Below are 12,768 nucleotides of genomic sequence, written 5' to 3'. Positions count from 1 at the left end.
ACTGAAACTGAATGGGAAAACCCAAGATCTTGGGTGAAACTCCTTCCTCAGCTGGTTCAGTGTCAAAGCAAGGTGAATGCAAATCAAGTCCCTCAAAACCATAGGGGTTGGGCTAAGGGCTCTCTTCTACCTTTTTTAACATTTGAAGATGGTTAGTTCCCTCTGGCAAGAGCTCTGCCACGTTCAGTTCCTTCTTGTGTGGCTCACTCTAACAGGCAAACAGGCCCAGGGCAGAGCTGCACTCTCTGACTGCTCAAAGACACCCAGGATAGTGTCTCTTCCAGGACTACAGGCCAATGTCAAAATCAGCCAGACATCTCTAAATCTTTTACATCATCACCATTATTATTAAATCGGCAGCAGCAGAAATCAGCATATACCAGCTCTCAAAGGTACGTGGAAGAAACGACCCTCTATTAACCCTTTGTAAAACCATGATGAGTTCAACTGGCCAATACCATTGGTGTTAGCTGCAGTTTGTCCCTACAGCTGTTAACATCTGCTTTGCAGGAGGCATAATAATTAAACCCACTGAATGCCACCCTCATTGAAGCAGAAAGGGAGACAAGCAAGTACTTGGTAAAATGAGACAAGGTCTTATCTGACGTTAGTGAAGGCTTCCCTCATTTTAGAAGGATAAGTCTACCCCCCTAAAGTGTTGTGGAAAGAAAGAAGAAAAGGAAAGAAAGAAAAGAGATATTGAGAGAAGAGAAAGAAGATACTTTTTTTTGTTTTTTTTGACAGGGTCTTGCTGTGTCACCCAGGCTGAAGTGTGATCATAGTTCACTGTGGCCTGAAACTCCTGGCTCAAGTGATCTTCCGGCCTCAGCCTCCCAAGTAGCTAAAACTACAGGAGCATGCCACCACACCTGGCTAATTAAAAATTTTTTTTTGTAGAGATAGAATCTCACTATATTGTCTAGACTGGTCAAAAAGACATGCTTCATATACTGACATGGGATAATCTCCAAAATATAGTGGGTGAAAAAATACAGGTAAGTGTGATATGAAAAAGGCAGAAGAGGACACATACGCATTTGTGTGCAGCATAAAATGCCTCTGAAGTTCACACAAGAATCTGACTTCTAGGGAGGTGGCTGGGTGGAGCGGGAGGGAGACTTTCACTGTATAGCCTTCTCAATCTGGAACCACCTGCGTATTTCCGGTCCCCACAGGCTCAGGAAGGTGTTTAGACTTAGAAGGTTGGTACATACCCAATCCGTGCAGGAAGAAAGAGCACTGGATGGGGAGGCAGATGGTCTAACTCCAGTCCTACCTTCCCACTGACCTGACAGTGATCTTGGGCGGGTCACTCCCCTCCCAACCTGGGGCTCAATTTCCCCATCTTTACAAGGGGGTTAAACTTGATGGTTCTCAAGTCCCTTCCAGTTTCATGATCGGCCTATGTCTATGTTTCAGTCCCAACTTCCAGCCGTTTTATAGAAGGAAGGGCAAGGCACAAAGAACCTGTTCTTGGCTGTCTCATCGTCTGCTGCACCCATCCCCTCCATGCACAGGTTTGTGACCAGGAATGCACCTTAGAGTCACTTGCAGAGCTTCTGAAGAAGTACACAGCCAGGCCCCACCACTGAAGATGCTGTCTCTGTCTCAAACAAGCTCACTACTCATGTTTTTAAAAAAATAACAGAAGGTGACACTTGAGTGCTTACTCTATGCCAGGCACTGTTCCAAGCGCTTTCATAGCGTAACTTGCCTCAGAGGTCAGTAGCTATTCACAGGCGCAAGCATGGCAAACCACAGTCCTGGGGATAGGACCCAGATGGAAGCCCAGGCAATAGGGGGGAGCTGGAGCCTGGGGGCTCCCCTGGCGAGGCCACTGGAAACACAGAGAGTTTCCAGGCAAAAAAATCACATGTGAATTCTACAACTTGGATTTGATGTTTTCAAATACATGATGTAATCTTTTTTTTACCGCTAACTGGCCACCCTACAGTTTTCCACCTTGCCGTCCACCGACTCACTGCAACTTTTAAGTGAAATCACTCGCCCAGTCTTTGCTCAGAAGGCAGCCATGTTCTAAACCACACAGCCCTGGCCCTTCCCTGCCCACTGGGCAAGGCTGACTGGACCAGGGCTCACACCTGCTATGGTTTGAACATGTCCCTGAAAGTTCATGTGTTGAAAACCTAATCCCCACTGCAACGGTATTGAGAGGTGGGACCTTTCAGAGGTGATTAGGTTATGGCGGCTCTGCCCTCACCAATGGATGGCCATTATCATAGGAGTAGGTTCCCGATAAAAGGATGAGTTTGGATTAACCAGGTGTGGTGTGTGCCTGTAGTCCCAGCTACTCAGGAGGTAGAAGGATCACTTAACTCCAGGAGTTCCAGGCAGAAGTGAGCTATGACTGCACCACTGCACCCCAGCCTGGGCAACAGAGACCCTGTCTTTAAAAAAAAAAAGGGAGGAGAAGGGCTGGGCATGGTGGCTCATGCCTGTAATCCCAGCACTTTGGGAGGCCAAGGTGGGCAGATCACCTGAGGTCGGGAGTTTGAGATCAGCCTGACCAACATAGAGAAACCTCATCTCTACTAAAAATACAAAATTAGCTGGGCATGAGTGGGGCATGCCTGTAATCCCAGCTACTCGGGAGGCTAAGGCAGGAGAATTGCTTGAACCTGGGAGACGGAGGTTGCGGTGAGCTGAGATCGTGCCATTGCACTCCAGCCTGGGCAACAAGAGAGAAACTGTCTCAAAAAAAAGGATGAGCTTGGGCTCCCTTTCTTTGCCCTTCTGCCTTTTGCCATGGGGTAATACAGCATGAAGGTTCTTGTCAGATGCCGGTACCAGCCTCTAGAACCATGTGTCAAATAAACTTTTTTTTTTTTTTTTTTTTAGACGGAGTCTCGCTGTGTCTCCCAGGCTGGAGTGCAGTGGCATGATCTTGGCTCACTGCAAACTCCGCCTCCCGGGTTTACGCCATTCTCTGCCTCAGCCTCCCAAATAGCTGGGACTACAGGTGCCTGCTGCCACGCCCGGCTACTTTTTTGTATTTTTAGTAGAGACGGGGTTTCACCATGTTAGCCAGGATAGTCTCAATCTCCTGACCTTGTGATCCACCCGCCTCGGCCTCCCAAAGTGCTGGGATTACAGGCTTGAGCCACCGCGCCCGGCCATAAACTTCTTTATAAATTACCGAGTCTGTGAAATTCTGTGATAGTACCACAAAATAGACTGAGACAGAACCTGGCCAAAGGGCAGCCAGTCTGTAGCCAGCTGTGGCCTCTGATGTGCAGGCATGAGAAGCTGAGCTGGGCCAATGTGACACCCTCTTGGGAACCTGTGCTGAGAAGTGCTGGGAGCAGGTGGCGGGTGGCTGAAGCTGGAAGTGTGCTGGGAGGCAGAATCCAGGCCAGAGTGAGCCAAAAGCAGCAGCAAATGCAAGCAGGAAGAGGAACGAAAGCCAGAGCTTTGAGTCAGAGAAAACCTCCACAGAGCTGAAGGAAAGAACAGGCTGCTGGAGAGCAGAGCAGATTAGCAGCCGACATCGCAAGAAAGAGATGGAGAAAAAATGTAGTCCTCACAGCTGCCAGCATTCTGATGGCTTTCGCTTTCTGTTTCCTATGAAGTCAGGCTGAACGCAGGTACCTGCTCATGGGTTCCTGTGCATCCTTAACTCCCACAATGTCCCTGTGTAGCCCACAAATAAAGCCTGCTCCGGAGGTGGCCTGAGTCAGTCTACTCCTTGCAACTAAGAGCCAAACGAGCCCCTAGGTTCACACTGAAGGGACAGGCACATGCTGCTCCCTTTTCATCTCAAGTGATGGGTTGCTCTCCACCAATCGCCTCTTTGTGGGCACATGCTACCTCTGGCATGTCAGCTCTGAGGCAGAGCTGAGGGTCACCAGCCCTACGTACCTTAGGACAGGTCCTTGTGCAGTTCATGATGGTGTGGCAGCGGTACAGAGAGAACGGGTCCTGCAGCTTGGCCAGGCGCTCCTCTGTGAAGTCGTCTCTGGAGTCAATCATCCAGCGATAGGCCTGGAAAACCAGGGACTGATTAGCTGAGCTGCCATCAACAGGCCAAAGCGGTACCCTGGCTCAACTCAAAGCTCTGGGAGTGCAGAGGAAAGGGAATTCACTCAGCTTAGATGCCTCATCTCCACACTAATTCTTGTCCATCTTTCAAGGAAAGGTTCCCAACATGTGTAGCTCCACTTGATTAATGGTCCCTGCAAACCTTTGATCCATACTGCACCTAGTACCCGGGTGCTTCATTATACACACTGGGCATCATCTCCTAATTATTTCATGTTGCTCAATAGCTTCCTACCCAGCTTATAATTTGGTGAAGGTAGGGACTATATCATATAACCCTCTTATCGGTCTTTATGGCACCTACCCATGCTGGACTCGCTGTCTCTGAGTAAAGGAATGATTTAACAGACCTGTCTACAGATAGTATTTGTCCCACTTAAGGATTCTTTGAATTCGCACAGCCCTCTCAGCAGCCTGAATCAGAAGCTGAAACGAATTAATCACATGACCATGGACCTGCTCTGGCAGTGTTACTTAGAGGACCTCTACATCCCCAACAACTCGGAGCAGCTGGTAAAGTGACAAGTGTGAGGGTACTTCATTATTCAATCTTTACATGGCTGGGAATCAATACTGCTCATGTGGTCACACAAACCTGTAACTTCTCTTTCTGTGGGAAAATGAGAAAGAGAAGTTGGTTTTTGAGTTGCTTACACTATGAAAAGCACACATCTAAAAAAGCACAAGCTTTCTGGGAACAAAGACAGTGACTTTTTTTGCAGTGAACACCAATACTATTTTCTTTCTAGGCAACCCCTAAATCCAGGCTTTCATTAGCTGGGAAACAGCTTCCAATCTCATAGCTGGGCAGCTGCCCTTCAAAGACATTGCTTTCTCCCCTGCTTGCACACTACAAATCTTATGTTACAAATCCTATGAGAGGGAGACGGGGAGCATCTGACCACCAGGCATACGGAAATACGTTTTAAACATCTGCAAGGCATGGTTTGCCACCCCTTGGGGTGACTCTTACCACACTGAAACAAAGGCAATTTGCAGACAAGGCCCCAGATTTACCAAAAGCAAGTGAATGCAATACAACCAATTACCCTGTTTGGACTAGATGGCAATGAAGGAAACCAGGCCCCTCAGAATGGCTGGCTTACAGCTATCTATTGTCCTCTTGGACTTCTGGATGCTTCAGTAGCAATTTCTCTTAAAGCAATTAAGGAGAACCTCACCTGCATAAGAACTGCAGGCCCCAGATATTTGTCTCCGTTCCACCAGTAGCTGGGGCAGCTGGTGCTACAGCAGGCACAGAGAATGCACTCGTAGAGCCCGTCCTGTATGGGGAGAAAGGAGAGGCAGGAGCTTGTGCGGGGAGAGACTCTGCTATGTCTTCAGCTGATTAAATGTGACCTTTGGGGTCAGTGCATGAATACAATGCCTGCTTGCATGTGAATTTTCTTGGCAAAATCCAAGGTGTGATTTGCAGATATTTAGCAGATTAATAAATATCTTGCAAGTGAAATGTAAACATCTGCCCAGGGTTCTTAAGTCCACGTATAGTGCACTTTCCCTTCAATAAACAAGAACCTCTCACTTGTCTAAAAAAGAAATAGAAAACAAGAACACAAAAACAACTCCCATCAATTCCAACTTCCTGGAATGCGGTCAAGAGGGGAGAGATTCAAAAGTATGGGGGCTGAAGCAGCAGAAGTCTATAGCTGCTTCTGCCCTGGGCTCAGCAGAAGGGCCCTCAGGTTTTCACTGGAAATCTCAACATCATCCCCAGTGACTGCCACTGCCAATCCTGACGGAGAGCCCTGCGCCTTACACGCTTTCCTCAACTGATCATCACAGTAATCCTGTGAGGTGAGTCCAGCAAGCTCCACTTACAGGTAAAGACCAAGGCACAGAGAGTGAGTTAGGCCATGTGCCCAGGGACGTGCCACTGTAGGCAGCAAAATCAGGATGTGGCCCCGGCAGCTGGCTCTGGCTTCCTGCACTTTCACACCTGTCACACTGGCTCAATCTGCCCAACAAGTCCGAAACACAAACCGGGCTTTCTGAGTTTGGAAACAACAGAAATGGATTAAAAGCAGCAAAACGAAAGGGGCCCACTGACACCTGAGGTGACAGTTGAGAACAGATGAGACAGAACCGATGGTTGTGACTAAACCATGAGTCTTCAACCAAATCCATTTGGTTCAGCTGTTCAGATGGCTGGTGGGAGTGTCAACTGGCCCCATTGGGCTAGAAGGCATAAGGTCATAGGATTAGGGGTCTTTAGAATAGTCATATTCTTTAACCCACTCCTAGAAAAATCCGTAAAAAGAAATTAGAATGTTTTGGGGCAGAACTTGAAGGATAAAGATGTTCATCTAGCCTTATTTTTAACAGTAAAAAACTGGAAACAATTTCATCGTCCAGCAATAGTGAAATGGTTTTATAATGCATGGTGCATACATCTGAAGCAGTAGAAAGCAAAGTGTAAGTTAATGCTTATGAAGAATTTTAAGAACATGAAGAAAATGCTCACAGTAACATAAGTGAAAAAAGCAGGATATAAAAGCATATTTACATTTTGGTCCCAGCTACATAAAAATATAGTGTAATAAACAAAAAACAAAGGAAATTATAAATATTAACATATTAACAGAGGTTATGTTTTGGTGGTGGAATTATCAATTTTTTTTTTGAGACAGAGTCTTCCTGTGTCCCCCTGGCTGGAGCGCAGTGGCACAATAACAGTTCACTGCAGCCTGGAACTTTTCTGCTCAAGCAATCCTCCCATCTCAGCCTCTTGAGTAGCTGGGACTATAGGTGCACACCACCATGACTGGCTAAGTTTTAAAGTTTTTGCAGAGACAGGGTCACCCTATGTTCCCCAGGCTGGAAATTATAGCTTATTTAAAAAATGATGGAGCCTCTCTGAACCTATTCCGGTTTGGGGGCTGCCCAATTAAAAATAAATACATACATAAATTTCTCCATATTTTCCAATTATTTATTAAGTTCAGCATACTAATTCAAGGGAGCAAAAAAATGTTAAATGTTTGGTATGTAAATGAGTAAATTTCTATTACAGGTTGGGCATCCCAAATCTGAAAATCTGAAATCCAAAATGTTCCAAAATCTGAAACTTTTTGAGCACCAATATGCTGCTCAAAGGAAATGCTCACTGGAGCATGGATTTCAGATTTTGGATTTGGGGTGCTTAACTGGTAAGTGTAAGGCAAATATTCCAAAATCTGAAAACACCTGAAACCCCAAACACTGAAACCCAAGCATTTAGGATAAGGAATACTCAACTTGTATCTAGAAACTAAACATGCTCAGGGGAACTCTTCAATCCCTAACAGTATCCCATCTGGGAGATGTTCGCTAGCTACGCATCAGTCCTGCCTAGGAATGCAAGAGGACTCGTTGGGCCAGAGGGCCTGGTTCAGCCTGGACTCTGGGATGCATGAGACTCTGGGAGGTAGAAACTGAGGGGCAGGGCTGCAGTCTGAGAAGAGTGGCTCTGAAGTCTCATCCCAGGCTTACTCTGACTTGCAGGCCACTGTGCTGACCCTCACTATCTCGATGGTGACAGACTGGGCACACTTACTAGGACTCCCCTTTTGTCTTTTTTTTTTTTTTTTGAGATAGAGTCTTGCTCTGTTGCCCAGGCTGAAGTACAGTGGCACAATCTTGGCGCACTGAAACCTCCACCTCCTGTGTTCAAGCAATTCTCCTGCCTTAGCCTCCTGAGTAGCTGGGATTATAGGTGTAAGCCACCACACTCAGCTAATTTTTGTATTTTCAGTAAAGATGAGGTTTTATCATGTTGGCCAGGTTGGTCCTGAACTCCTGACTTCAAGTGATCTGCCCACCTCAGCCTCCCTAAGTGCTGGAATTACAGGTGAGCCACTGCACCTGGCTGAACTCCCCTTTCTTAACATTTTATGGGCAACGGGACAGGATGCTAAATATTTACCAAGTCTTAAAAGGTAGAATTCATTTATTCATTCATACAACTGATACTTTTCATATATTCATATATATGTACATGTTTTAGAGACAAAATCTTGCTATGTTGCCCAGGCTGGCGTCAAACTCTCAAACTCCTGGGCTCAGGTGATCCCCTTACCTCAGACTCCTGAGTGGTTGGGACTATTGGCATGCACCACTGCATCTGGCCTTTTTAAAAATTTCTATATATTTTTACAGTATTTACATAACTAATATTTGTTGATAAAATAACATGCGCCAGGGCCTAGGGATCCAGAAAGGAAAAAGACACAGCCATTGCCCTTGGCCCTGTGCAGGTCTGCAGCTGGGGCTCTGTCTCTACTTGGCCCCTTCCTACCTCCTCATGTCCATGAGTATGCAGGGAGGGAGTGTGCAAATCAGAGAAGATTTCTTCGCAGAGGAGTAAAAGTAGTGTAGAAGAAGAAAGACTGAAAACTTGATAATGATGCCTCTGCTTTAAGATTTTATAGCCTGTACACGGGAATGGCAACTCCCAGACAAGTCAGCAGGTCAGGAACAATCCCATCCCACAGATCACCAGAAGTATGAACATCGATACTCTGTTTTGCCATTAACATTTCACTCCCATTTGTAAAGCAGGATGGTGGTAGTTACAACTGGCCAGCATATGTGTTTCATTTTGCCCCCAGTGAGGGAACAGTTCTGACTTACTGGTCACCTTTTAAAGCCCAGGCAATTTACATACTGGTTTATTTTGAAAAAGATGGACTGCAACACAGCAACCACCCGCCCCTGCAGGTGTGGCACAGGGCTCTAGCTCCTTGGTCCACTCTGGGCCATTCATGGGTTCACACTACTCACCCGGCCCTAAGAGGATGACTGCCCCACCCTTGTGCCAGTTCCTTTCCAGGATACACTAAATGGCTTGCATCAGCTCATGTTCCCTGACAAGTCACACTCCTGGCAAACATCTTTTTTTTTTTTTTTTTTTTTTTTTTTTTTTTGAGACGGAGTCTTGCTCTGTCGCCCGGGCTGGAGTGCAGTGGCCGGATCTCAGCTCACTGCAAGCTCCGCCTCCCGGGTTTACGCCATTCTCCTGCCTCAGCCTCCCGAGTAGCGGGGACTACAGGCGCCCGCCACCTCGCCCGGCTAGTTTTTTGTGTTTTTAGTAGAGACGGGGTTTCACCGTGTTAGCCAGGATGGTTTCGATCTCCTGACCTCGTGATCCGCCCGTCTCGGCCTCCCAAAGTGCTGGGATTACAGGCTTGAGCCACCGCGCCCGGCCTGGCAAACATCTTTGCAATAAATTTTTCAGATCAAAACAATAAATAGGGACTAATGACCAGTTTCTCACGCTCTTCTATGGACTGCAGATACTGCTGCTTGCCTTCCTGAGATTCATCCTTCTTCTTCAAATAAGGCTCAATGGATTTGTACTGAGCATAGAAGTTGCTCAAATCCTGTGGTTAAGAGGAAGAAGAAGAAAAGGATCAGATTCCATCATCACCTCAGCTTTATTTACCCCATTTCTTGGACACTTGACTAGTCATCCACTCTATGCCAGGCAGAAGCCAGACTCTCTTCCTTTGTCACGAATATATGCAAAGATTACAAAAGGAAAAATGGTCACAATGTGAAGCATGGTTAGGAAACGTCTCCCTAACCTACCTGGGAAACCTGCCAATCCCACAGTCCTTTCTGCCCTTGAAAACACCACGTCAGCAAAGGTGGTCAAATACAGGGAAGCAGAAATTAAAGTAGAACTCATAAACAGCTGCTGCTTTCCCAACAGGTATTTTCCACATGATTTCTTTGTAGTTATGGCCAAATTATTCATTTCTGGGAATGTTCCAACTCTAAAATTCTGTGCCCTGTTATTCTCAAACAAACCTCACCAAATGAGCTGCTGGAGGATTTTCTAGGCATTTATCTTCTGCCATTCAAATTCTTTAATTAAACTCTGGTCACACTGTCTCAGATCTGGGGATTTTCCTAACCTCTCAGTGACACTGTGGTCCTCCTCTTGCCATAACATAGGAAATAGTCCCATCCATTTACTATCTGACTAGAAGAGGAGCCTTAAATACTCAAATCCTGCCCTAAAAAACTAATAGCATAACGCATATAGCACCACCCCCCATGCAAGCAAAAACAAAAACAAAACCAGAGAGATGCAGAAACTCACGGGAACAAGGTCCTTTATCACATACATATGTGGAAGAGGGTAGATTTTTGAGACCTTATTGAGGTTGGTGTCAATCCTTCGGGTGCAAGCTAGAGTGTTGCCTCCATTGATGTTCATTGCACAAGAGCCACAGATGCCTGAAAGAGACACACATTTAACACATCCTCACCTATATCTGGAATCAGTCCTGCCCCAAATCCTTTCTTCTGGGTCCTCCTTGCTCTGCCATCAGGGGCAGCACTGACATGGAACATGCCTCTGACAGAGGTGCCTGTGGCCTTTTCTCCCTTCTTTCCTTCTTCCTGCCTCGAATGTGGTTCTAATGGCTTGAGTTCCAAAAACCACTCTATGACCATGTGGCAACCTCGAGGTTAGAAGCCACATGCCAAGGATGGCACTGGAGGAGGCCTGGGGCTTGGGCACTACTGGCGCCATAGAGTTTCCACAGCAGTTCTAGCTCTGTGTCAAGTGTTTTGAGAGAAAAATCAGCCTGTGTGTGTTTTTTTTTGTTTTGTTTTGTTTTTAAAGAAACGGTCTCACTCTGTCACCAGGCTGGAGTGCAGTGGTGCAATGATAGCTCACTGCAGCCCTCAACCCCTGAGTTCAAGTGATTCTCCCACCTCAGCCTCCCAACTAGCTGGGACTACAGAAGCAGCCCACCACACCCAGCTAATTTTCTGTAATTTTTGTACTGACGGGGCTTGTAGAGACAGGGTTTTGTTATGTTGCCCAGGCTGGGCTTGAACTGCTGGGCTCAAGCAATCTGCCTGCCTTGGCCTCCCAAAGCACTGGGATTACAGGTGTGGGCCACTGCGCATCTGTCAGTGTTTTTTTTTTTTTTTTTTTTTTGAGACAGAGTTTTGCTCTTGTTGTCCAGGCTGGAGTGCAATGGCACGATCTTGGCTCACCACAACCTCCGCCTCCCCGGTTCAAGTGATTCTCCTGTTTTAGCCTTCCGACTAGCGGTTGGCGTGGTGACTCACGCCTGTAAGCCTATGTTTTTTAAAGCCACTGTTATTTGAACACAAATCTAACAGATACAACACCCAAAAGTAAAGTAAATCAACACTGTCTTGGTCATCTTAAGGTTGAGGTGACCTGGATACAGATTATCAAGAGATAACTCTTCTTTTTTTTTCTTGGCTGAGTCTTGCTCTATCACCCAGGCTGAAGTGCAGTGGGGGAGTCATAGCTCACTGTAGTTCACTTTAGCCTCAAACTTCTGGACTCAAGCGAACCTCTACCACAGCCTCCTGAGTAGCTGGGACTACAGGCACGTGCCGCCATGCCCGACGAATTCAAAAAAATTTTTTGTAGGTTGGGTGAAGTGGCTCACACCTGGAATCCCAGTACTTTGGGAGGCTGAGGTGGGCAGACAACTTGAGGTCAGGAGTTCGAGACCAGCTTGGCCAACATGGTAAAACCCTGTCTCTACTAAAAATATAAGTCGTGGCAGGCGCCTGTAATCCCAGCTACTCGGGAGGGTGAGGTGGGAAAATCACTTGAACTGGGGAGGCGAAGGTTGCAGTGAGCCAAGATCGCACCACTGCACTCCAGCCTGGGTGACAGAGCAAGATTCCATCTCAAAAAAAAAATAAAGAAATTTTTTTTTATAGAGCAGGGTTTCACTTTATTGCCCAGGCTGGTCTCTAACTCACAGCCTCAAGTAATCCTTCTGCCTTTGCCTCCTACTCTGTTGGGATTACAGGTCTGAGCTACCACACTCAACAGACGTAAGGCTTTTCTACTTAAAATAAGCAGCATAGTACCGTGGGGTTATGAAACCTACAAAAACTGACTCAGCATGGACTTTCCAAAGAGGAGAAGAATCAACTAATGTGAAACTGAGGCAAAGCAAAGCAAACTAAACAAAAAACATGCTGACTCAGGACCCTGACATGAGAATTTTCTTAGCCTGGACCTACTTCCTGTATATGCAAATTTCCTGGGCATTTCGGAGTTTAAAAATGATTATGTACTCTAAACCTCTAGTGCCAGTCCTCTGAAGCTGTTTTTTGAAGATCATTAGGTCAGAGAAACCTGATTGCTTGAGAAAGTTGCACTGGTTATCACCATTTTCTTTTTTCTTTTGAAACGGAATCTCGCTCTTTCGCCCAGACTGGAGTACAGTGGCGCAATCTCAGCTTACTGCAAGCTCTGCCTCCCAGGTTCAAGTGATTCTCCTGCCTCAGCCTCCTGAGTAGCTGGGATTACAGGCGCGTGCCACCACACTCGGCTAATTACTATATTTTTAGTAGAGACGGGGTTTTAACATGTTGGTCAGGCTGGTCTCAAACTCCTGACCTTGTGATCTGCCCGCCTCAGCCTCCCAAAGTGCTGGGATTACAGGCATGAGCCGCCACGCTTGGCCTCACCTTTTTTTTTTTTTTTTTTAAATGGAAAGGGAGTCTATGTTTCCCAAGCTGGTCTCAAACTCCCAGCCTCAAGCTGGCCTACCACTAGACCTTCCAAAGTACTGGGATCATAGGCGTGAGCCACTGTGCCCAGTCAGTTATCACTTTCATAAGACTAGAAAAGACAGTAAGACTCTCTCCCTCTCATGTAAATCTTAGTAAGAGTTTAAGAGAACACAAAGATGTGTCTTA

General features: G+C 46.4%; 1 protein-coding gene across 1 annotated transcript in view; it reads right to left on the bottom strand.

Annotated features, from left to right (window-relative positions):
* The window catches only part of SDHB (succinate dehydrogenase complex iron sulfur subunit B), a 33,494-nt gene that overhangs the window by 243 nt on the left and 20,483 nt on the right, over positions 1 to 12,768 (bottom strand). The window contains exons 4-7 of the mRNA XM_007980323.3: positions 10,163 to 10,299; positions 9,321 to 9,437; positions 5,241 to 5,342; positions 3,880 to 4,002 (exon numbers count right to left, since the gene is read on the bottom strand). Of these exons, the coding sequence (XP_007978514.1) occupies positions 3,880 to 4,002; positions 5,241 to 5,342; positions 9,321 to 9,437; positions 10,163 to 10,299 (479 nt within the window). The remainder of the gene's footprint in view (positions 1 to 3,879; positions 4,003 to 5,240; positions 5,343 to 9,320; positions 9,438 to 10,162; positions 10,300 to 12,768) is intronic.

Source organism: Chlorocebus sabaeus, chromosome 20 (assembly GCF_047675955.1).
Source record: "Chlorocebus sabaeus isolate Y175 chromosome 20, mChlSab1.0.hap1, whole genome shotgun sequence".
In the NCBI taxonomy this organism is placed as follows: Eukaryota; Metazoa; Chordata; class Mammalia; order Primates; family Cercopithecidae; genus Chlorocebus; species Chlorocebus sabaeus.
Note: the sequence above shows the minus strand (reverse complement) of the source record. Positions and strands in the feature narration are given on the sequence as shown.